This window comes from Hippoglossus hippoglossus, chromosome 4 (assembly GCF_009819705.1).
Source record: "Hippoglossus hippoglossus isolate fHipHip1 chromosome 4, fHipHip1.pri, whole genome shotgun sequence".
Lineage (NCBI taxonomy): Eukaryota > Metazoa > Chordata > Actinopteri > Pleuronectiformes > Pleuronectidae > Hippoglossus > Hippoglossus hippoglossus.
In genome coordinates this window covers 16,573,280-16,596,842 of record NC_047154.1, presented here as the reverse complement: position 1 = coordinate 16,596,842, position 23,563 = coordinate 16,573,280, and the positions used below count along the sequence as shown (strand labels likewise).

The window sequence follows — 23,563 nt, the reverse complement described above, 5'->3', positions numbered from 1 at the left end:
TTATGTCCACGCTCATTGAAGAGACCTCATACCTTTTGAAGCATGTCCGGGAAATGCTCAGAGATTACAGCAAATGATTTTCCATTCATTGCAAAGTGGTACAGCTCTTGTGCTTTGGGTTCATCTTCATGACACACGTCTTCTAGGCTGATGTTCACTCCCTATAAAGAAAGTAGAATTACTGTTTGTCGATTATGTGTTTCTGCAAGTACTCGTGTCTAGTGTCAGCCCCATCGCTTCACCTCCAGGTGAGACGTCTTGCTCGGCTTGTCAGCGTATCTCCAGGTGATCTTGGCGGTCTGTCCGTCATGGGGATGATGGGCATCAGCAATGATGACTGTGTCCCGGGGTGGGATCATTCCACAGTCACGAGCCACTGAAATTGCTGTCAGCATATTGTCACCTGGAATGTGGTCAAACCATGGAGATCAAATAAAGAATACCGACAAGGGTCTACTGATTTATGGATTTATAGACTGTTTATTTAAATGTTATTAATGCGTGTCATGCCTTTCTGCTCCTCACTATCTTCTCTGCCTATCCCACAAGTGGAGAGTTTACCTGCCTGTGACTGATGGTAGGACGCTGGATGAAAACAGAGGCCAATAGTCCTGGGGCACATTATTACCACAAGGGGACACTATCAAATGAGTTTAAGGGCAGGTGACATTGGGTGAGTTTGCTAGAAAGCCTGAGACTGAAATAGCATCTACTGTGTGTAGATCATCAATCAAGCATAAATTATACATTACATTTCATGTCCTTTTGTCTGCAGCAACCTTGAGAATACAGTGAACAATAACAGGAAAGCAAAGACAAACAGAGGATTGTCTGGTGGACATTTGAGGTTGTGTGTTGCACTGGGCAGCCTAGAAGTTTTTGTGAGTTGAGATTATGGGTACAGCTGAGCAAATACCAGAGTGACTAAATCGAATGTCAAAAAACACAGGAGATTATCGAATTCTGCTCTGCTTTTGTGATAGCAACTCAAGAGGTTTAACCAGCTACAGAGAGAAATGTACTGATCGTGTGTATATGTTTTCTATATTAGGTCCTTGACCCTGCCTAATCCATTTATTTTTACAGTCTGTGGTTTTTGCAAGATCATTTTCCCATTTAAGACTTCTATGACTCACAGTGTCATAGTTTATGGGTTAGGGTTAGGTTATGTGGGTGTGAATGTTTGCATGTGCAGTGTGTGTATGCGCTCACCAGTAACCATGACTGTGCGGATGTGGGCTTGGCGGAGGTCCTGCAGGACACCTGGAGTTTCTGCCTTCAGCTTGTTCTGCATGATGATCAGACCCAGGAAATCCATGTTCGTCTCTATGTGATCCCTGTTTCAAACGAAGACACAAACACATTAGTACTTAGAATCCCAAAAACGTGTATAGTACTGCTCTCTATAAATCATTATTGATTTCAACACTACAGACTTTGCTTGACACAGGGACCCGTTCATGAAGTTCTTATTTAACTCACTGAGCACTTTATTATAAACACTTAACACTCGTTGGCATGGATTCCATCTTGATGTTGTACACATTTCTTTGAAAATGTTGGTCCATGTTGATATGATTGCATTACATCATTTCTGCTCATTTGTGCTGCTTATCTCATGTTCTACCAACTCCCAAAGGTGTTCTACTGGATTCAGATCTGGTGACTGAGGAGGTCAATGAAATTCATTGAAATCATGTTCATGAACCAGTTTGAGATGACTTTCACTCTGTGACATGGAGGACTGTCATTTTGGCAGTTGCCATTGGATGATGGTAAATTGTGGCCAGAAACAGAACACATAATAGGTTGTTACATTCAAACCATAATTACCATAATTACCATAATTGACAAACAACAACATAAACAGTAACGGTTACCTGTTGACGTTCTGAACTTTGTGCCAGTTAAGTTTGGATTCTAATCGTCGGTGTGCCAGAGCAATGACCCTGAAACCCTGCATTGTGTAGCCCTCCAAAACCTCTGCAAAATTATCTGGCACTGCAAAGAGAGAAATAGTGGAGAGATACATTAAGTCAGAGAGGCACAAAGGGCATGAAAAGAAAACACAAAATTGTGAGGCTTTTGTGATGCAACCGATTTTCATTTAATTCGTTTTCCATCACTGTACAAGTAGTGTATTGTATTTGCTAAAACCTTAAAACATAAAATGAAATGTCAAGCATTTCCTAGTGCTGGTTGTCACCACAGCGACCGTGCAAACCTCACCTGTGTCTCTCTTGCAGAGACCAGCCACCACCTCTGGCGCCCCCTTTGTGTAGGCGTCCATACGTTTCTCCCCCAGCAGACGAGCTACCACAGTCATTCTCTGGAGAGCTGATGAAAATGGAAACTGGCGCACAATACCTATCTCATAGACAGACTGCGCACGCACACGCACACACACACACACACACACGATTGCTGACTCAGTTCTGCATCAGGCTGACAGTGCAAACGGAACAAGGGTTAGGGAGTAAAGAGTGTGTGACAGAATGTGTCTGTGTAATGGGAAACTGAAAATAATCTATATGCAAGTCATATATAATGCAAATTTAACATAGCTTGAAGTAGAATTGCAACATTACTATCATAACAATACAAACTGTTAATTCTCAATACATATTCTAGTTCTTTCAGAGAGATCTGTGTTGTTCAAGAAAGCCAAGAGGAATTCAAAACTACAATTTCAAAGAGGAAGCAGATTTCTTACCGAGAGCTCATAGAGTTCCTAGAAAGAGAAAAAGGACAGAGAGGTATGTTGGTAAAAGCATAATATAATTGTTGTTGCTACTGTATACTGCAATGGTAGGGTCGATATGTTGCATTATAGCCCATATACTGTGAATTTAAGCTTTAATCAACTTGTTTTAGGCTATAAAATAAAACAAGTCATAAAATATTTGTATAATAAAATCTCTTTAATACTTAACTATGAAATTAGATTATTAGATTTTAATAGATTCACGTTCATTTACAATGATGAAAATTAACAGATATATATGATTTTATCATATTTTCCAGACTGCTAGCTAACCCACATACCATGTCTTGTTCCTGTGACACTGCAGGCTCTTGAGGCAACAACTGCTTTGGGGGTCGAACCACAGTGGGCATGATACGGTTGTGGAGCGATGTTTCCTCCTCGGTGGCCTCCTCCATGATCTGGGTGGGCAAAGGTTTCGAAAGACAGGGGTCAGAAAAATGTATTTGAGGAAAAAAAAAACTTCAAGAATGGGTCAAAACATTTGTTAAAATAAATATCTTCTTCTGTCTATCACACACAGGTAGCCTACACATAAAATTGATTCCATGTGGCTGTTGGCCCCCATATATTTTATTCAGGGTGGTCTGCCTTATCACATTCACACATTCATGCCCTCACCAACTTTAAGTTCATGGACAGACACAAAACAACTCACCCAGCCTGTAGCCTCAAACATTTTGAGGTCCAGTGGGTCCCCGGACAGCTGGCCCTCTATTTTTGTGAGGGAGTGGCAGGTGGCCATGCAAGCCACAAACTGGGACTTGACAAGATTCTCCTTGTAGGCATTTTCCTCTGACAGGTGGAAACTGGACGGGCAGGAGTGGTAGGTGCAATTCAGCAATGCAGCCTGAATTGTAATGAAACAGTGGTAGTTTCATGTTCGCTTAATTAAGAGTACAGGTCAGCTTACCTGCCATTCTCAACTCTCTGGACACCCCACAGGTCTAATCCATCTTCGGTCAGAGTTCCAGTCTATAAGAAGAAATAAAGTAGAATTGATGAGCTCTGCAGTGCCACACAACCACTGGCAGGTGGAATTCATCTGGGCAACAACAGTTTTAGTTAATTTATCGATATCTACCGAATACAAACATCAACAATATCGCTCCAAATCCTTAGTTAATGTGTTGTGTATTTAATCTGACTGAGAAAACACAGCAGTCAACTTCTCGTGCTCACCTTGTCAAAGCAGACCAGATTGATTTGCCCACAGATGTTGATCCTCTGTGGGCTGATGCAGAAAATGCCAATGCGTTTGAGGCGTCGCTGGGCGTACACAATTCCGGCTGTCATGGCAGCTGGCAGCGCCGGTGGCACAGTGATGGTGATGATGTCTAGGGACTCAATGATGATGGTCTTAGCTGGCACCTAGAGCAGGCAAAAAAGAGAAAAATCAGGTAGAAATTCACATATCACTCTCATTCACTGGCTAAAATTCTGGTTTGTAGTAGGTGACATTTCTGAACAGGAGCTGCAGAAAATCACTTGATGCCTGAACAGTGTGAAACAAATGTTCTCTTGGATATGTTTCATCTCAGATTATTAATGCTGACAACAAATCCAAAGAAATGTGCTAATCCAACCAAAAGCCTAGAGCGTAATCTGAAGCATTTAACAGTTCATTATATTCCATAGTATAATTTAAGATTTGGTTTTTCTTACAGTTGCACTCATTTTCACCACCTTTTACAATGCATTTGTTTAATCGGTCACCTCGTACATTACCTTGTTTATGATGCTGAGGACAATAGAGTAGATAAAGCCGATTCCAGCTACAGCCACCAGACACAACAGGAAGAGGTAGGCATCACGGTACAGCTTGAAGTCGGTGGGTTTGGGATACAGGATGGAGCGCACCAGCTGACCTTTGGCTGTGCTGAAACCTGAGAAGAAGAAGAGGACAAGTCTTTTAAAAGTGGAAACTGCTTTTTATATGGGAATCAGGAGTTTGACAAATACTGTGAGAACGCTCTCAGAAAGCTCCTAACTTTGCCTAAAATTTACAAGCAGGGAGTTGTATTTTGGGGGAAATTCTCAGCAACTCTAAGCAAAGAGTGACACTTTTGTGTTAATGGGGGTGTGTGGTCGATCCCTTTAATGATTACATCAGAGATGCTCTTCCGATAAAATGAGTTGGTGTCCTTCAATCTCACTCACAATGTACCAGTTTTTATACAAAGCATCAAGGACATTTACATCAAATTAACCTCAAAACACATTTAATAACACACCTACCTGTGCGAACCACCACAGCCTTGACCATTTCACCAGTGTAGAAGCGGGTCTGGATGACATGGGTGCCACAGAAGAGTGTATGTCTCTTATAGTCCTCTGTGTTGTAGGCACTGTCAGCCTCCCCCATCATCTCTTCTGGCCCTGGGTTTGGGAGGTTGGTCTTTGTCACAGGAACGCTCTCACCTGACGGAGAGTAGACCTATATCAAGACTGGCTTCTAGGAGGTGTACTTACACACGTTTTTGTGGAGTCTCCTGTATCCACAAATATATAAAATATTCCAACAAATCTCTTTCCAAAGTTATCAGACTTTAGATTTTCAGATATGTCCTCTAACCTGTGAGCATGCTTTCATTGACGATGCAGGTGCCGCTGATCAACACGGCATCACATGGCATGATGGTCCCATTGCTGGGAATGACCATCACATCACCAGGCACCAGATCAGTAGACAGAATCTCTTCGATATCTGCCAGGTAGGAGGGTACAATGGAAGAGTAGAGAAGGTAAATGTGTGCATTTGACACACAGGTGGAGAGCAAAGTGGGTAATAAAATATAGGAGAGACAATTATGAGTGTGGCTAAAGTGTATAAATGATCCAACAGCAGCAGATGGTGGATTTGGGGAATGGAGGAGTGAGGAAGGGGATATTTTGTGACAGAGTCCCAGAGTCTCATTCAGCACATATCTCATTACTCACACCCCCTTAGGCAGCAGTAGGAAAAAGCATCTCAAGCAGGGGCCAGGGCAATGAATGGATGCATAAAGAAAATGTTGGTGGTGTATAAACCTTCATAGCAATGTTTCTGACAGATTCAGACTATGAGTTAAATATTGTCCTTTGTCCAACTCATGGAGGTAATCTTAATTATCTGATAAGATACGTGATGAAACTGTCAGCGCGTATGCATCACCTCTGCAGACGCTATCACCCATTGTAAAATGAATGTAGCTATATAAAAGGCACGTGCAAAACCATTAAAGAGTGCTTTTTTTATTGTGCTAAACCCACTGTCTAACATGCACACACTCTAACTCTGCGGTCTCCCCAACTAGTAGCCATCTGGAAGACAGCCAAAAGAGAGTGACTGTGCGACTGAGTCTGGTCCAGCACAGAAGCAGAAAAATGCCAACTGTCTGGTTTGTAAAAGCACTCTTCAAAAAGGCTGGGAACCAAATAGAATAGTACACGATATGAGCTACTACTTCCATTTATGTACAGAGGCATTCATGAAAAACTGCACACACAAAAATAAAATTGACAAACCATTGTTGGCTCGGCATACAGACACACGGACAATACTGTGAGCTGCCACCATATCGTGAAGCATGATGTATTGCTGGAGAAGAAAAGACAAAGAAAAAAGTGATGAAAAACTTCTCTATTCCCATGAGCACCTCTGTTACTGCAAGGGTGTTTCTGTCTGGGTTTGTAAAGCCAGGGGCAGCAGACCGTGTGAATATGAGCCTTTATGCTGCCTTCAAAACCCTGGATCAGACACGAGAGACACATTCTGACAGGGGCTCTCACTGGTGCCGTCACATTACAAACTTGGTTGCACCAGAGCAGTCAATAAACAGCAGTATAATAGGATTGTAATATGCAATGTAATATGCATTTGTCTGTTTGGTACTACAAATAATGTTTCATACAGTGGCGGTAGACTTTTGTGGAAGCCAATGTAAGATAAAACCATACTGATGTCAATTATGTGAAAGATAAGATGCATCTTGTTGGTATTATTATCAGTAAAATAATACCACTTTCCACATGCAGTCATATTCCTGGTTTTAAAGGCTGTTTTATGAAACCTCTAAGCTTATATGGTACTTACATATAGCACTTGTAGTTTGGCTTTTATGAAGCAAATTGCAAAAATACTTGATTCTTGTTGTTTTGGGTGTTTACCCTCATGGTTGAATGCACTTATTGTAAAGTTGCTTTGGATTAAAGCATCCGCTAAATGAAATGTATTGTAATGTAATGTAAAAGTAAAGATTTGAGTTCCCTCTAGAAATTGGGCCATCTTATCTCAATAGCTTTTGCTGTTATAAATATGCCCTACCATGTGAATAAAATCAAAATGCATTTTATAAAATCTTAATAGCAAATACATCCAAATTGTGAACTATGATGGGCTAATTGTTAAAGTCTAAAGAAGATGTGGATCAGCAAATGGATCTAATTTCTCTTCCAATTCACTTTCACCTGGTTCTCTCTTAAATCTGCAGTATGCTAAACAGATCTAGTTTATTAAAGGGTCTCAGCAATTTGTGGAGCTCACCTTTTTGATGGTGTACACAGAGGTAGCTGTGGATATAACCGACATGAACACAATGGCCGCAGCATAGTAGTAATACTCATCGGCACTCCACAGGATCACACTGAAGAGCTGGAAGATGTAGAAAGGGTTTAGGACCTGCAGGAGGAGACAGAGGGAAAGATTAGTGCAGCAAAAGCCGAGGTCAAAGTTTAAAGATTGTAATCACAGATAAAAACAGACCAATTGAGGACATAACCGAGGTGCTACTAGAACTGAGGAAAGAAAAATGCTCATATAAATTATATGTATATAATAAAAATGATCAAGCTGAGTCAACTTGTTTTGTTTTTTTCTGTTTATAACCATAAGTTAAGAAAACTATCAAAACAAATCCCACTTGTAACTTTTGAGTTAAAGGCAATGCAAACTGGGCCTCACCTCTTTGATAAGCAGCTTGAAAACAGAAGGCACTTTCACTGAAATTTCATTCACTCCGAAGAACAGTTTCCTGACAAGTGGTGAAAGAGACATTCATTAGGTCAAGTGTTCTGAATCAGCTCGTCTAAAGACAAACACGGAATGGAAATACACAACATAGTACCATTAAAATATATAGGTCGTCTTTCTAAATAGATAAGTTCACCAGATGATTTCACTGATCGAATTCTCGACTTTCAATGAAGAGCTTCGAACTAAGTGCATGGGTGAGGAACCTTTTCCCCTTCAAGGGCCATTTATATTTTTAGAACCTTATCCTTTGAGGGCCCATGGCTGGAGCTGCTTCTCTTTGGCGAGTGAGCAGATGTCAGATGATTGTGATGACGATGCTACTCACAGTTGGTTTTCCAGGTTTTGGTCAGTCAGACTCGAGGGGAACTGAGTCTTTAAAAGAACTACTCATAGTCGGTTGTCCCAAACTGAGAGATGGAAATGCTTCTCAGCTCAATGATTTTGCATTGTTGGATCAGGCACAATAGCTCTACTCTACAGTAAATGGCTTAACAAATATAATCAGTTCTTTTTGTTGACTTTTCATATTCCAAAATGTCTCATCAAATTCCTGCAGGAGTTTTGGGAATGACGAAAACCACAAAACTTGTCTGCATAATGGTGTCTCTGACAAAATGACTTCCTTCTTTACAGTCAGTATGATGCTGGTCAGCGATAGTAAATAACTTCTACATGTGTGTCAAACTGCTTAGCCAGACGTCGACCACCTCTGAACTAGCGTAATCCACTGGGCTGTGTACCATTTAAATTGTCATATCTGGGGAGTTCCTGCATTTATATCTGGCATAACCAATCCCTCAGACAGTTACCTGTACTCCTGCTGGTTCCTGGTCAGGCCTTCACTGTGCTCCGAGTGGAGAGTGGAGCAGCTGATCTCTAAGTCCTCCAGGCCACTGTGGCAAGGAATGTTGTTCAAAGTACAAGGCAACGTGGACATTTTTAATTACACATAACAGTGCTATCAATGCAGGTCAAACTATTTATTTAGCAATATAAAGATGAAACAAGCAAAATAGCTTTATTTTGCTTGTTTCATCTTTATATTGCTGTTATCATTATGGCAGAGTTTTACTGTAAACATGCTTCCAAAAAAAACATTTGCCAATTTAGCTTACTGTAAGAAATATAAATCCAGCTACATCTTTAAAAAAGGTATAAAACAAAGCCAAGAAAATGTCTGTAAGTGCTTACCTTAAATCTTGAAAGTTCTGCACCTCGTCATTCCAGTAATACTTTGTGCTATGGAAGGTAAAATAGCGGATCTGAGGGATACAGAGGTGAGGGGGCAGAAGGAAAAGAATTTCATTTGACGCATGTCAGCATTTTCAGCAATGTTGTCAATACAATTCAAAGCAAATTTACAAGGAAAACAGCAACAATAATAAAAGCAATTCGAGAAAGTGCAATATCCCATTCAATTAAGTCAATGTAAATATTTCAGTGGAGGTAATTGTATAGTACTTGTATAGTTAGGTTTACTGCTTGGTTATGGAAAGCATGTGGTCAATGTAGAGTAGCCAAAAGAACAGCAAGTCAAAGGAGGGCAAGTGTCTCTGTCTTCGACAGAAAGAGAAAGGCCAAGGCAGCGTTCTGTATTATCTAACGCACCTCGGTCCAAAACTTTGAGACCACTTTCTCTTTAACTTCTTTAGTGGAAGTGCTCCAGAGTTTTGTACATGTGTATATTTTAAGAATTAGTTTTTTCCCCCCATCACGACATAAATACGAAGTCTAAAACATCAAAACCATTCTATCAACTGTAGAAACCAACTGATTGATGGTTGCCATCATTGATGGGTATGTGTGTAAATACAGTACATTGCTGAGACGGGCACCTACTTGCGTGGGCTGGTATTCTGCAAATCTTCTGATGAGCTCCTGAGCGGGGCTGCCATCGGAGGGGTGAGTGGTGTGTCCGTTGGCTAGAGAGGGGGAGGCTGGGGATGAGAAGGGGCAGGAGGGAGAGGAAGGGGAGCAGGGGGAGGTGGTCTGGGTCTCCAGGCTGTGGAAGGGGTCACTCCCCGGGGCCAGCATCACTCGCACCCTGGCCAGGAACCAGCGCCGAAACTCATCCTGGTGAAACAAATACATGAAGAAAGTGAAACTACTGAACTTTAGGTCCCTTCATTCATCCCACAGCCTATAAATATAGATGATTCTAAACATTTTGTTATGATTTCTATCGTGAAAAACAAATTTAAAGCATTTTGCCGAAGTTTTCATTGTGATGAAAGGCAGGAGTGTGGAAAGTGACAAGTTTGTGGTGTTGGCTTGCACCTGCAACAAGCTGCATTTACTGACCTCTGCAAGGAAAGAGAGATGTTCAAACTACTATAAGATACGTTATCACACTGCATTGTATTTTTGACAAATATCAATCACTCAACACTACGTGACACTGTCAGTGTGCATTTCCCTGTATTCTACTTACAAAACTTTATTATTGTTTCACCAATACATAAAACAGCACATCAACGATGCCACCAAACACATAAATGAAAAATTATAAACATAATTTGCCAAAAAAAGAAGGATATTGTAAAACGTCTTGTTCATTACCTGGCAAGATGTAATATATATAATATCATATGGCCCGAATATAATCCACCTTAAAATCTTGACCGTACTGAACATTAATCCTGGACAAAATTCAAACCTCTGTCCCCCATCACTCACACTGACATTCACAACTAGAATGAGATACACAGATTTATATACACATGATAAAAGGATGAATACACACACATGCACCCTAGCATGAGACCAAAAGAGAGAGAGTAATGTATACAAACACACACCCACTCACACAGAGTGAATGTTCTGAACACACTGTTGGCAAGCTATCTGTGCATTCCTGCTGGTGTGACCGTCTGCAGGAATCAGATCTTCTCAATGTATTTACTGTGCTGCAACAATACATCAGTTGTATTCACTGACAGCTTTAAGAGCATATGAGCTTGAAATATTTATCTTCTGCATATATCTTACTTCTAAGTTACGCCTGACAGCATTTGGACATGAAATCCATGCAGTTAACTGGATATCTTGAAAAATGAATCATGAGTGTTGTTTTTAAAAACTACAATCTCAGAAAAATGTAACATAAAATGCAATTACTGTAAAAAAAGAAGATCTGCTTGTAAATTATTAGGATACAGACAGGCCTGTAAATTAAGTTATATAATACAATGTAACTTATAATGTACCATGTGTCCTGAATCCTCCTACATGGGCAACAGCTTATCTATTAGTCCGTTCTCCAAACTACAGTGGAAGATAAATCTTATTTCTTCAATTGTGTTTACTTTATTTTTCTAGGCTTTCAGAGGCTCAACATGAGATGAACAAACAATTCAAAATATTGAAATGTAAATATAAAATTTCAAACCTTAGTTTGCTACAAGAGCTACAACTAATATTAAAATTATTTTCATTATTTTACAATTATCATCTTTAGTAATTGTTGAGTCTATGAAAGGTTACAAACTATGAAAAAAATATATTTACAATTACTTGAAGTTCACAGTAATGTTTTTAGTTTGCATTTGTTGTTCAACCAAAAGTACAAAATCTAATGATTTTCAATTTACTGTCATTTATAAAATTACATATTAATATAAAATGCAGCAATCCTGACATTTGATCAGCATCATAGCTCATATTTTATGAATGGAAAATTACTAAAAGGATAAATCGATTAGCAGGTGGCTACAGATTAATTTAGCTAGTCATCGCAGCTGTACAGGTTACCTACCACGGAGCGCAGCAACACCACTTCAGCATCACGGGCTGTGGTACGGGTGCAGGTGGATTTGACGCACCACTCTGGCATCCAGTAGAGCAGCAGGAGGAGGAAGCCCCCTGTACACAGCACCCCGAGGCCCACTAGGACCAGTCGCCAGCGACAGAGACGGTAGCCCTGAAGCTCCTAAAATGTGTAACAAGAGAACATGGTGCAGTTTGATGAGTGTGAGAGCAACAGCTCCTACATTGGCATTGATGTAAAATGACAGTACCATCTCCTCCTCCTCGCCCTTGTTGAGGACCTTCAGGTCTTCCTTCTCCATGCTGCAGAACAGTGTGCCAAGCCCCTTCCTTAGTCACTGTAAATACAACAGACAAAATGTCAGTGTGAACTTTGGAGAAATATTTCAGCTCTGCCACAGCCTATCAAAACAGTGGCTCAACACCAGAGGGTCACACACCCCAGGCGGGGGTCACAAGGTTTTCTAGGGAAATTGTGCAGCAGAGTAACATGTGGAAAATGCTGTGTATTTGTCATCAATGCATTAATCAACTTCCTCTCTTACATAATGACGTGAAAAAGCCAGAAAGGGGAAAAACCCAGGTCATTCACTGTTTTCATTTCCTGTATTTCTGTGGTTGCAAAATCATGCATTCACTCCGCATGGCTTCACAGATGAGGTTTATAAACTGAGAAGGATTTGGAACTGTTACTGTGCGGCCAGTTACCATTTAATCTGGTATCAAAATCTAGTGGTACGGTGGTGGTGCAAACCCAAAAGGGCAACTTGGGAGGCACCTCAAATCTGATTAACCAACCTTGGTCCCACTCCAACACAACATTCTATGTTTAACACTAAAAATACCAGAATTCAAGTACGACATTATTTAAAAAAATGTAAAGATCATCCATTATTACATCACGTTCATTGATTCTGCGTTAATAACTGCCACTACTAGTGGATCGGTAACAGTTGAAAAAGTTGTCTAAAAGTGATAATAGATAAAAACAATTTAAATAGTTGGCTGAAAGTAGTTAATTGGCTAAGTTATAGTATCAAAGTTATTAGGTAAATAGCTCGGTTGAAATTGCTGGACAATAGTGCAACAAATATATGGTTGAACTATAGTCAATAGTATAGTGGCTAAATCAAGGAAGAAACTTTAAAAGGTTAGCTAAAGGCAATAATGGATACATGAGGGATTTGTGAATGAGTGTGACACATAATTACAAGGCATCTGTGCTAGACGAGTCTTTAGGAGGGAGGGTCTTTTCGGCCCTAGTATCCCCTGAAGCGGACATTAGTGAGGTCGGGGGTCCACAGCAGTATCAGTTGGAGACAGTGGCTGCAGATGTCTCGGTCGACTTTTTTGTTTATTGGTCTTGTGAATGCAGACATTGGCTAATGCCGATTATGAGTCACTATGTGTATAATAGGCTGACATACTTAGAAAATGTTAAACATGCATGCATTGTGAAATGTTCAATAGTGCATGGATTTCAATGAGGAACTGTGTGAGAGGACATATTATGATTTTCTAAGGACATCCAATGGACATAGTGAACTCTTCAACTGTTTATGGGGAAAAAGCATAAGGCAGATAAAACTTTGGATACAATGTACAGTGAAGATCACACAGGGTCAGTAATTCACTGATAAACACAAACTATGAAAATGTAGAGCCCTTCTTAGACAGCTGCTTGACCTCAGAACACCTGAGACTAAAACGACTGAGTCAGCAGATATGTGTTACCCAATATCAAGCTTGTCCCGCTTTCCTCCCCTCAGTTGTCCCAGAGGAGTAGCGAGCTGCCAAGGAAGGTACACTGTCACTGTGTGTGTGAGTGTCTCTGAATTCTGATATTGACAGAGAGGGGCATCTGGGTCAAAAACAAACAGGCCGTTAAAAACGCTTAAATCTGTCTATGAGGCTAAAAGCTAAAATAAGCTTCAGCCAAATACTTTGTCATTTATGGATCATACACTGTACAGAGACAAACAATGAAGCAGACTGTTCAGAGTCGAACTGTGAGTAGAAAAAATAAAGCTTAATTGGGCTAATGGCTTTAGTTCCAGTTGGGAATCAATTAGTCAATCAGGTATACTCAGCATTTCACTGGGGATTTTGGGGGAACTGGCAACAACCCATCATGCCCTGCAATTATGTCATCAGGTTTTTGAGGGATAAAGGCACAAGCCAAAACATTGGTGGACAAGCTTTGTCATGGTAATTCCAATCATGCCACATAAAAAAAACTGAAGGAAGTAACAAATTAGAGATGGACATTAATGTCTGGCGTCTTTGTTTACATGATGGATTTGCTTGAAACCACATCCAGCCGAGGGCAGGACAAAACTTGCTTCTGTGTCTCTGTGATTTGTAACAGTACAGCTTACACACACACTATGCTACTGTTGTACATCATATCATGAGTCATGTTGAGTTCAGGTAAAATCCTGCACTTCCACAGAATGAACTTAAAAAGTACTGAAAAACGAATCAGTATCTCTCGTCTTTATGCACAACACTTACACATCATAACTGAGGGAGCTAGAGTTGGGTGAAAAAGAACAAGGTGGCAAAGGGGGAAGAGTAGCCACACAAAAAGAAATAGCCTGTACAAGGTAGGGTCCATGCCAACACACATTACATTGGATAATGTGTGCAAACAGACAAAATGCATTTGCTAATGATTATAATAATTTGCAATGCTCTCAGATACAATAGTCATTCAACCACACAGTCCTCAATTCATTAATTCATCTACAAGCTTCTACAACTTATTCAAAATTGAAACACAAAAACACACATTTTCTAACCTGTAGACTAATTACTGCCACATGAAAGCACGCTTAGGCAGAACATGATTCAGAGATGAAATAAAAAAGAGACAGACACACACACGAACACAAAATAATACACCAAAAAAATGTAATTGAGTCATTGAGAATCAGAGCACCGGATGGTGCGACAAGGAACTGTGCCTACAGGGTCACCCTGCTACTGCCGCCACCAACCTACAAGACTCACTGATCCTGTATCGCGGCCCCCAGCACTTCGATCTTATCAGCCAGCTGCACCCGGCTGGACTTTTTCTCTGGCATACAGCGGGATATTTTGCTTAGGACCAAGCCCTTCCTTGTATTTTACAATAGCAGGCGCGAGGCAGTGGGTGCAGTGCAACAAGAACATTCCCTCCCCAGTCTCTGCAATGACTGGAAATGCCGACACCAGGGCATAATGGACACACTCTGTCACAACATTGTTGGTGGTGGTATGGCGACTCAGAAACAACACATCCATATAAAACTGCACCCAAGAGGAACTGATAAGTATCAAAGTTAAATGGTTTTTGAAACCAGAGAATGAGATGATAACGCAGTATGTTATGTTTGAATTATCTGTTCAGATAACAGCAGGGTAACCTCAGAAAACATAAAGGGATTCTATAATTACAGGCTCCAAGCATCCAAACAGACAACAGACCAAAGTTGACAGTTTCAAGCTAAATTAAAATTGAACCAGCCCTAGAATCAGTAGCAATAGATCATTAGTAATTATAGCAAGACCGGTTTCTGTCCCGTACAAAGAAAACTGATTGCTGGCCATTATTGTGGGCAGTAGTTCTACAGCAGAGTCAAGCTGAGGAAGACATTGGTCAGACTTAAAGCAATATGCTGGATGAGGTTTTAAATCAAAGTTTACCATTCTTTATGTCATGGTGCAAGCCTTTAGATCCATGGAGATCATGTCTCGTCCAGAAGCAGCCATCCAAATATTACTTTGCTTTATAATCCATACAGTAAAATAACACAGGATCCCAAAAGTCAATCTAGAAAATGAGCACTGCTAAGTTATATCTGCATCATTAAACAATCAAAATGATCAAGAGTAACCCGTTGTCCGATAAATATAAATAGATTGTTGGTTCTAAGTTTTACCAAATGAATTCACATAGCTCATTGGTATATTTGCAGCGCTGTCAGCTCAGTGGATTTACTGACTGGGTGAGCAGCCATTTGAGGGACTTCTTTGGATGAGAAACTGAGGATGGTGATCTGGCCGAAACGGACATGAAAACTAATGAATCACTACAGTGTCTATGTGAACAAAGCATAATTGGCTGATGCTCAATCAGAGCCCAAAGCAGAGAGTTAAGACAAGAGTTGGATAAGCTTCTTGGTAGTTTTATGTGTTTCTCACAGGGTTTCACTTTCACATTTCAATATTCTCTGCAATTCAGTCATTTATAAGAATTCACTCTACTAGGCTGCATTTTCTCAGCAATCCAACAGCATTACACAAGAAGAACTTTCTAGTTACCTTGAGAACCAGGGACAGGATGCCCCAGGCAGTCCTCCACCCCGTAGTTAGCTTGCTCTCTCACCACACCAACCTGGAACCCTGGGGGGGAGAAAGTTCATTGTAAACGGTGAGCATAAATTAGCCTTTCAAGTCTATCAACTAATTTGACAACGTTTAAACTGTAGGTAACCTGGGAGAGACAGTTACATACTGTATAATCATCCTGATTATTGAGGATTTTTTTTTAAGTTGAAAAATTAAACAAATTAGTTTACTGTCTGAAGCAAGTTCAACACTCAGCTCTTAGTATTGTGGAATACCCTAAAAGAGAGAACAAATCTTAAGACCATGACCACATGAATATCCTCCTTTTAGGACAGAATTACTAGAGGGCAAGTGAAATCCCACCATCCAAGTTCAGATTCATATATTCCTGTTCCCACCAGCTTCTGTGGACTCCTGTTGCCGCTAATCCTGTTTCTTTTACGGTTCATTGCCAGTAATTATTTCCTCCAGTGAATAAAGGTACTGGGAGCTGGATGGGTCATGATAAACTATGCCTCGAGCAAATAATTGTGACTTTATACAGAAACGGCGCCAGTTGGGGGGTGATTCCTCCTGACTCCTATTCAAGGCTTGGTTTCCTATCCTGTACAAATGATGATGAAATAATGTAATAAATCAGTTAGAGGTCGACCAATAGTGGATGTTTCAAAGGCCACTATTACACAGAACAAAGAGTTGGCAAGTATCAGCTTTCTTTTCCTCCCGGTCTACCTGTATTTAAGACAAAGTTTTGTATTATATATTTCAGAAATAACTTTTGTGGGGAGATATTAAACTGAAAACAAAGATTTAGCCCAGATTTTCTAACCTTAAAGCCAAAATAATCTGCTGCAGGTTTATCTCTGATGTAGTCTACATTGAAAAGGAGGGGGAAAGATATTTTAAGGTAAGTTATGTGAAGGAGAAACCAATGTTCACACTGGACTATAGAGGACCATATTTGGTGCCTCTAGGTCCTAGAGTCTAGGGGTCAGTTTGACTTCAGGGATATTTATAGATTCCTCAAACCCAGCCTAAAGCCACATTGTTGTCTCACATTTGATTAGTCTTCTATTGTAGCAATAAACAATGCCGGCCTGGGGAAAAAAACGACAAACAGGGGAAAAAAACGTGAGGCAGCTGTTGATATTTTTTTACAATTATTTGTGAAATGAGCATTCGGACCCTCCAATGCATCAGCTGCTTTCTGACTACTACAGGTAATGCATTCATTAACATAAGCAAATGGACCCATATCAATTATGTGTGATTTGCAGAAGTAAAGTTTCTACAAGAGGCCGAGCAACTTAAATCAGCCAAGACATTTGTACGGTGTCGAGCAAAGCAAAAGTATACAAACAATTAACTTAAAGGAAGCCAAGACTAGACATGTTCTCCTTTCCCTTTCTGTCCTGGTCTTCAACACAGACAAAAGGGAAAAGGTGAACAATGAGCCATGACCTAATGACAGAAGTCTATAATTCATTAAGAGGAAAAAGTGTTTTGTTGCCATCATGCTCTGCACTCAATGTCCTTTCTTTATCACTTCCCCTCCTACTCATGGGGTATTATAGCCAAGCTTTGTTCCAGATCATGGACCAATCAAGTTGTTAAATCACTGTTTATCACTTACTAAAAAAATCTTTGACCAATTGCCCTTCCACTGCTGTCTGAATAACTATAACACTTCCTTAGCCATCACACACAAAGTTGTTTACTTTTTCTCCCATGGAAAGACTGGTCAAATACACCAACTCAAGGTTACTTCGGTAACCCCTGGCCTTGGAGTAGTACGAGTGAGATGTCTCGTGGGAAACGCCCCTCTCAAATATTCAAATTCACTTTTACCTTTGAGCTCTCAGTGGCTGGCAGTCATGAGCAAATGTGAGCGGCAACGACCAGCCAGCAGCAGAGCAGATACCCTAGATACAGACCCCCTTAAACAGGACCCAATTAACTGTAGAAAATGCCTAATTGCTGTTGATGAAGTCTGACAGAAAGGACACAATTGCAGTAACTCTCCACTTACACTCACAAAGAGACATGGTGGATGGTTCCCTGGTAATCTGAATAGTATTACTAACCCCCCACGATAGACCAGGAGTTTTTAAACTAAAAGACTCACAGGCCAAGACAGAACAAGTCACTGCGCGTGGAGGCAAAATATCTTTCCGTGCGCCTCGGACAGAAGCTCCCTGTACAGCAGGAGGAGCCATGGGCAACTGCATGGACAGCCAGTAAAGAGCTATTAGAGTCAGGGACAAATTGTTCACCCAAACTGGGAGCAGTGTCAGAGAAATCAGGGCAAGTGACGGAAATGCATACAGTAGGGCATGACGCCACTCATGCACAAATACTTCGACCCCCAGCATGCTCTGGTGGTGCAAGGGAAAAAACAGTGGAAACTGCATTATCTCTCCTGACACAAACGGTTCTGCCGCTGAGGCACCAAATGGTTTCCAACCTGCCCCTCCTCACCTGTGGACATCCTCCACTCTGCGTAAAAGGAGGTCTGCCCCATAATTCTGGACACAAGGGATATGCACCAATCTCATTGAGATGAAAAGCGTAACACTGGTGGTTGATGTAGGAATACCGGAATAATGTTAACAGCAACACTTGCATGCTTCAGAATAAAAGTAGCAGTGATTCCACGTTGATAAATTAATTATAATAGTACTTATAACAGCACCAGCAGTTTATAGAAGTTTATAGAAACTTTGCCCCATATAACTAAGAGGGAGTCTATGTCAAACTATGGCCAACTGCCCTCTTAATCCTAAAGACAAAGTTTGTGTTTCTGTAGCAATGATGCAGCTGAAATAAATGATTGAAACATGGTCATACACAATTACATAATTCAATTAATTGGATCCTAATGTTAAGGAAAACAAATTTGATATTGCGCTTATATTTGTTTTTATTGAGTCCCAAAAATTCTTTATGCCCCCCATAAATATTTCAACATTAGAAGAAATGTGTCCCTTGGACGAAAAAGGGAACAGTATGACAACAAAATAAGAGTGAAAGGGCTGGAAAAAAGAATCTTACAGTTCAAAAGTGTACTCGGTTTTAAGTCACAGCACATGCTTTGGATTAACAGTGGCAATTCTTGACAGTCTGAAAACTGCTGATACCACTTTGCAAGAGATTAAAACATGGAGTTTTACTTCATAAAACGGATAATTGGTGCATAATAACCCTGGGTGACATAATATTCAACATAGATGAAACACGCTATCAAATTATTCAGTTTCTAGATTTCATGAGCAAAATTAAATAAGTCATTTTTTCTATATATACTTTGTAAACCATTCTTTTAAAAAACAAATTACACATCTTTAAATAAATATTGATATTGCTCCATAATTTAATCCCAACAAAAATGTCCTTGCGTCCCTTTTTAGCTTTTTTTATATATCAAACCTTCACATAACTGTCAAAACATTACTTTACTTGTCTTTGAAAAAAAAAGTTTTAGAAAACTATGATCTTTATTTGAAATTAAAAACTAATCTGATCTGACCTTATAACTTAAAATCAGAGAGGGAATTTCAGTCAGCAATTAACTGAGTCCATCTGCAACGCTCACTGTATTCACCTTGCTCAACTGCGTTCTCAGGTTTGCATCACTGCGTTACATTTCACAGTTGTTCGTATTTACATTGAAAGTGTTCTCGAGTCCACTGATGTGGGTCGCTGGCTTGTCCTGATCTTGTTGGAGGCAAACCGCGATGCCGGCACTAGAAAGGTCTGTTTCTCTATCACACTGCACTTGGGCACCCACACTAAACAGTGCTGGGCCATGGAGAGGACTTTTTTCCATGTCGAGATATTTCTCATCTCCACTCTGAATCCACACTGGCGGGCCTTCCATCAGATCCCAATGTTTTAAAGCTCACCTGTGAGAAGTCTTGAGGTACAGGCTCAAAGGCCAATGGAATATTGGCACCTAACTTCTTAAACTGAGACTCAACTACCTCCAAATCTCCATTTTGACTTCAAGATCTCTCCCAGTGACGGGGACCTTCAAAGGTGAAACAGCAAGTACAATTTCTTGAGTCCAGGAATCTGTATTAACACAGCTACGTAACATAAATTAGGAGAGTTAATAACACCCCCATCATGCATATATCATTCCTCTATGCAAACTAATTATCTCCTCAGCCTCACCTTGACACTACAGAAGACACATATGCTAGCCAACCCACTGACTCTGTTAACATATAAACAGAAATGAGAAAAGACAATGAATACGTTTTCCTGATCGCTGCTCGAGTATAATTAATATTTATGCTACTTGATCCGGATATTTTTAACACATCAGTGTTGGCTTGATTACATCTCCAATCCCTTTCTCATCCTTTGTTCACTGAAAGCTTTTCTTGTCTGGGTAGACCACAGATACCACGGCACGAATAAATAATAAGCAGCCAACAGTCAATATCTCAGTGTTTCCCACACATAGGGCTCTACTTGGGCGAGTGTTAAATACCATTGGTTATTCTCAGACAACCACCAGGTGTGTTATGTATGCCAGTATCCCTAATCCCACACATGGAATTAACTTGATTATACAATTATGGCTTCCGTCTCCCACATGCAATAAATATATTACACAGGTTCTACTGCAATACATTTTTACCATCTAGGTGAAAATTGATCTCCACAAATGTATCTTAACCAACTAAAACGTAATATACATGCATTTATAAAGTAGTAATTCCTTTTTTTGGGAAAAGCTTCAATCTTGTCAAATATTATGGTATAAAATTGAACCTACATCATATCAGGGCTTTCCACAAGGATATAGAGAAGCAGGCCAAATGTGAGCCGATCCAAACATTAGATTAAAATGTGGCCAAACTAACACAGGGAATCAGGAAGAAAGTCATTTGTCAATTTAAGGCCTATGACCTTCTTCAGTTGAGGTGGCCCTGGACCTATTTGAGGAAATACAGTAATGGGTAGTCCGTTATTTAGCTGACAGCTGGCACTTATGGAAAGCAATGCTGAGTATATAAAAAAACCTCTGCTGCTTTCTGCCCTCCCTGGAAGACATCTCCATCTCCCTGTGCCCCAGCAGAGCCAGGAAAATCACCACAGACAGCATTCAACTGTTCACTCTCCTGCCCTCTGAGAGGAGGTGCAAGAGCATTACATCAAGGACAAACATACACAAAAATTGTTTTTTTCCAAGGGCTATCAGATCACTGAACCACAACATTGACAGTTTTACATGCTTTCTATTCAAATTCATCATAAGTGCAATACTCTATTTTTGTATTATGTATGTTATATTCACTGTCAAAGTATGTTGTAACTTTCCCGTTTGTTTTATCTTGCACTAAGCAGCACTCTGAATTCCGTTGTATAATCTTGTACAATGAAAATAATGTCTCTCTTTCATTTATTCAAGAATATAAAATATACATATTCTGGATAAAACCTATGTCATGAAGACAGAAATAAGAAAGTGATGAAGTACCAGTTATACATGTGTTAATCTAAGTACAATAAGGCGGATTGTGGGAAACCCGGAAATAAAGTGTCTAAGAAAATCCCAGAAGTCAGTCAGACATATAGTCTGTAACTCAATCTCAGAATGGTTATGTCGCCTGTGCTTCTAGATAAGAGCTCTGGTTACATTGGCACATTTTCATCGCCAAGACTATGCAGCCATGACAGAAGACTTAATCAGATTAAGCCTGGTACCTGCTGTCTTTCAGATCACTGAAAAGGCCGTCTTTCAGCAATTGAATGCTCTGTTGGCATAAACAAATTGTGGCTTAGGCAGACATTTAAGTTTCATTCGTTTAATTCATCAATTCATTTAAAAAGTGAACTTTATCATCTTTACTTTTATGTTATTCCTTTTTAATTACCAATTAACGTAACTGCTTAAATTATAAGTTTCAAGTTATTTAAACTCCATAAGACACCAGTAACTGGAACTCAATGTTGATGCGACACTGTAAATTGTTTTAATCCTATTTAGTCTTTGCAGGATAGATTGCTTTCATTACGCATTTAAGTTGCTGTCAGGCACATAATGGACAGTGCAAGCTGTCTAATCGTTGGAAATCTGTATCGGCCATGTGAGTCTCATACCTTTATATTTTGAGTTTGGAGTGGGATAACTTGAACTTACCTTCCTTAAAACATTTGTTTCTATACTGTTCCTTTAAAAAGTTCAAAGTTAAACAAAACTTATATCAGTTTTCCGTTTAAGAAAACATAATGGCAATCCACTGTGACCAAAGATTAGAACTGTGTGCAAGAACTGATGTTTTACTGCAGGCGTTTAAACTGATGTTCTAGCAGGGATAAAAACAAGATTAAAAATAAACCTAAAAACCAACATGGCATAGGTTTTCAATGAGTTCATTAAAGGATAACTCTGTGCTTTTTGAACCTGGACCTTGTTTTCTCATGTTGTGGGTGTAAATTACTGACAGGGAGTCGGGACACAGGTCTTTGCAGTAGCTCCACTACTGAGCAAAAGCAACATATACCCAGCAACTGCGAGACAGAGCTGCAATGTAATCCGACTGGGCATTTGTTCAACCTCAAAGTAAGTTCACAGAGGTGCTTAATTATACCAGACAAATTCAGACTGTTATTGTTAACACAGTTCGTTCTTCATGTAAAAGAGAACCATGCTTCTCTTTAACCAAAAAAAAACAAACGCCTTTACTTTGCAATATTCAAAACCACCAGACTCCATCGACAAAAACAGCAATTTAGCCTATTGATCACAGGTCTTAGGGCTCGATCGGGCAGATTCTGATCATCACCTGAAAAGTATCACAAAAAGAGACACAAAGAACAAGAGTTGCTGGTGTTGGATTACACTGCGGTACTGATTCACGGTAGCCAAACATACTGATCCTGCTCAAGGGTGGATTTCAAGATTTCAAATACCCCCCTAGTAATCATTTACATTTAAAAGCAGGTTAGCAGGTTAAATGAAGAAACGTCTAGGTTATCCTTTAAGTTGTCTTAACTAGAGACCAGACCACTGGGGCAGGTGTTCACAGGCAGTGAAGCTGTCAGAGAGGAGGCGTGTTGACGATTTACAGCCTCTATAAAAGCAGGATTTCATTGCGATGACTCGATCTATGGATATTGTATGAAATGTAGCTCCAACAATCCCAGCCACGCGAAATAAACCTCTCAATTATGCCATTTAGAAAACAAACAGACACCAGCACACGTTCACATCTGTGTGGTGTGTAGCCTCGTTGTAAGATCAATTCGATTTACACAGTGTTGTCCTTTCGTTAGCTTATATGTTAAAAGGCTTCCACGCAGATGTCAAATCTGGCTAATCGTGGGTACGAGCCCCGGGCAGCCGGTTAGCGCTTCATCGGGAAGACGTTTGCTGGATGTAGGCTAGCAGGCTAACGCTAGCCTGGCTTCATTGTTAGCGTGCTACTCGGTCACTAGCTTCATAACAAATTCCATGTGTCTCCCAGCGTTGGATCGTGCTTTCTACTTCCAGACAGTGCGAGTGGGTAGACGGGCTTCGAACCGCAGTCCTGACCCGGTTTTCCCCGCACCTACCGCGGCAAGGAGGACGGTGGACGTCCGCACACACACTCGCATACACACACACACACACACTCTCTCTCTCTCACACACACACACGCTTTTGCTAACGTCGCCGCTCTTAGCTCCGCTGGGTA

General features: G+C 40.3%; 1 protein-coding gene across 2 annotated transcripts in view; it reads right to left on the bottom strand.

Moving 5' to 3' along the window:
- The window catches only part of atp13a3 (ATPase 13A3), a 29,315-nt gene that overhangs the window by 5,383 nt on the left and 369 nt on the right, over nucleotides 1–23,563 (bottom strand). The window contains exons 1-23 of one of the 2 annotated variants that reach the window (XM_034581960.1): nucleotides 23,168–23,399; nucleotides 15,849–15,929; nucleotides 11,795–11,881; nucleotides 11,533–11,706; nucleotides 9,618–9,851; nucleotides 8,970–9,040; nucleotides 8,588–8,671; nucleotides 7,707–7,776; nucleotides 7,290–7,424; nucleotides 6,272–6,344; nucleotides 5,340–5,471; nucleotides 5,003–5,185; nucleotides 4,493–4,650; nucleotides 3,947–4,135; nucleotides 3,678–3,739; nucleotides 3,423–3,573; nucleotides 3,046–3,165; nucleotides 2,714–2,731; nucleotides 2,230–2,383; nucleotides 1,881–2,001; nucleotides 1,213–1,337; nucleotides 243–403; nucleotides 33–161 (exon numbers count right to left, since the gene is read on the bottom strand). In XM_034581960.1, the coding sequence (XP_034437851.1) occupies nucleotides 33–161; nucleotides 243–403; nucleotides 1,213–1,337; nucleotides 1,881–2,001; nucleotides 2,230–2,383; nucleotides 2,714–2,731; nucleotides 3,046–3,165; nucleotides 3,423–3,573; nucleotides 3,678–3,739; nucleotides 3,947–4,135; nucleotides 4,493–4,650; nucleotides 5,003–5,185; nucleotides 5,340–5,471; nucleotides 6,272–6,344; nucleotides 7,290–7,424; nucleotides 7,707–7,776; nucleotides 8,588–8,671; nucleotides 8,970–9,040; nucleotides 9,618–9,851; nucleotides 11,533–11,706; nucleotides 11,795–11,845 (2,595 nt within the window). In that variant the 5' untranslated portion in view covers nucleotides 11,846–11,881; nucleotides 15,849–15,929; nucleotides 23,168–23,399. Of the gene's footprint in view, nucleotides 1–32; nucleotides 162–242; nucleotides 404–1,212; nucleotides 1,338–1,880; nucleotides 2,002–2,229; nucleotides 2,384–2,713; nucleotides 2,732–3,045; nucleotides 3,166–3,422; nucleotides 3,574–3,677; nucleotides 3,740–3,946; nucleotides 4,136–4,492; nucleotides 4,651–5,002; nucleotides 5,186–5,339; nucleotides 5,472–6,271; nucleotides 6,345–7,289; nucleotides 7,425–7,706; nucleotides 7,777–8,587; nucleotides 8,672–8,969; nucleotides 9,041–9,617; nucleotides 9,852–11,532; nucleotides 11,707–11,794; nucleotides 11,882–15,848; nucleotides 15,930–23,167; nucleotides 23,400–23,563 lie in introns of those variants that run through there. The other variant, XM_034581961.1, reaches the window with a different exon arrangement.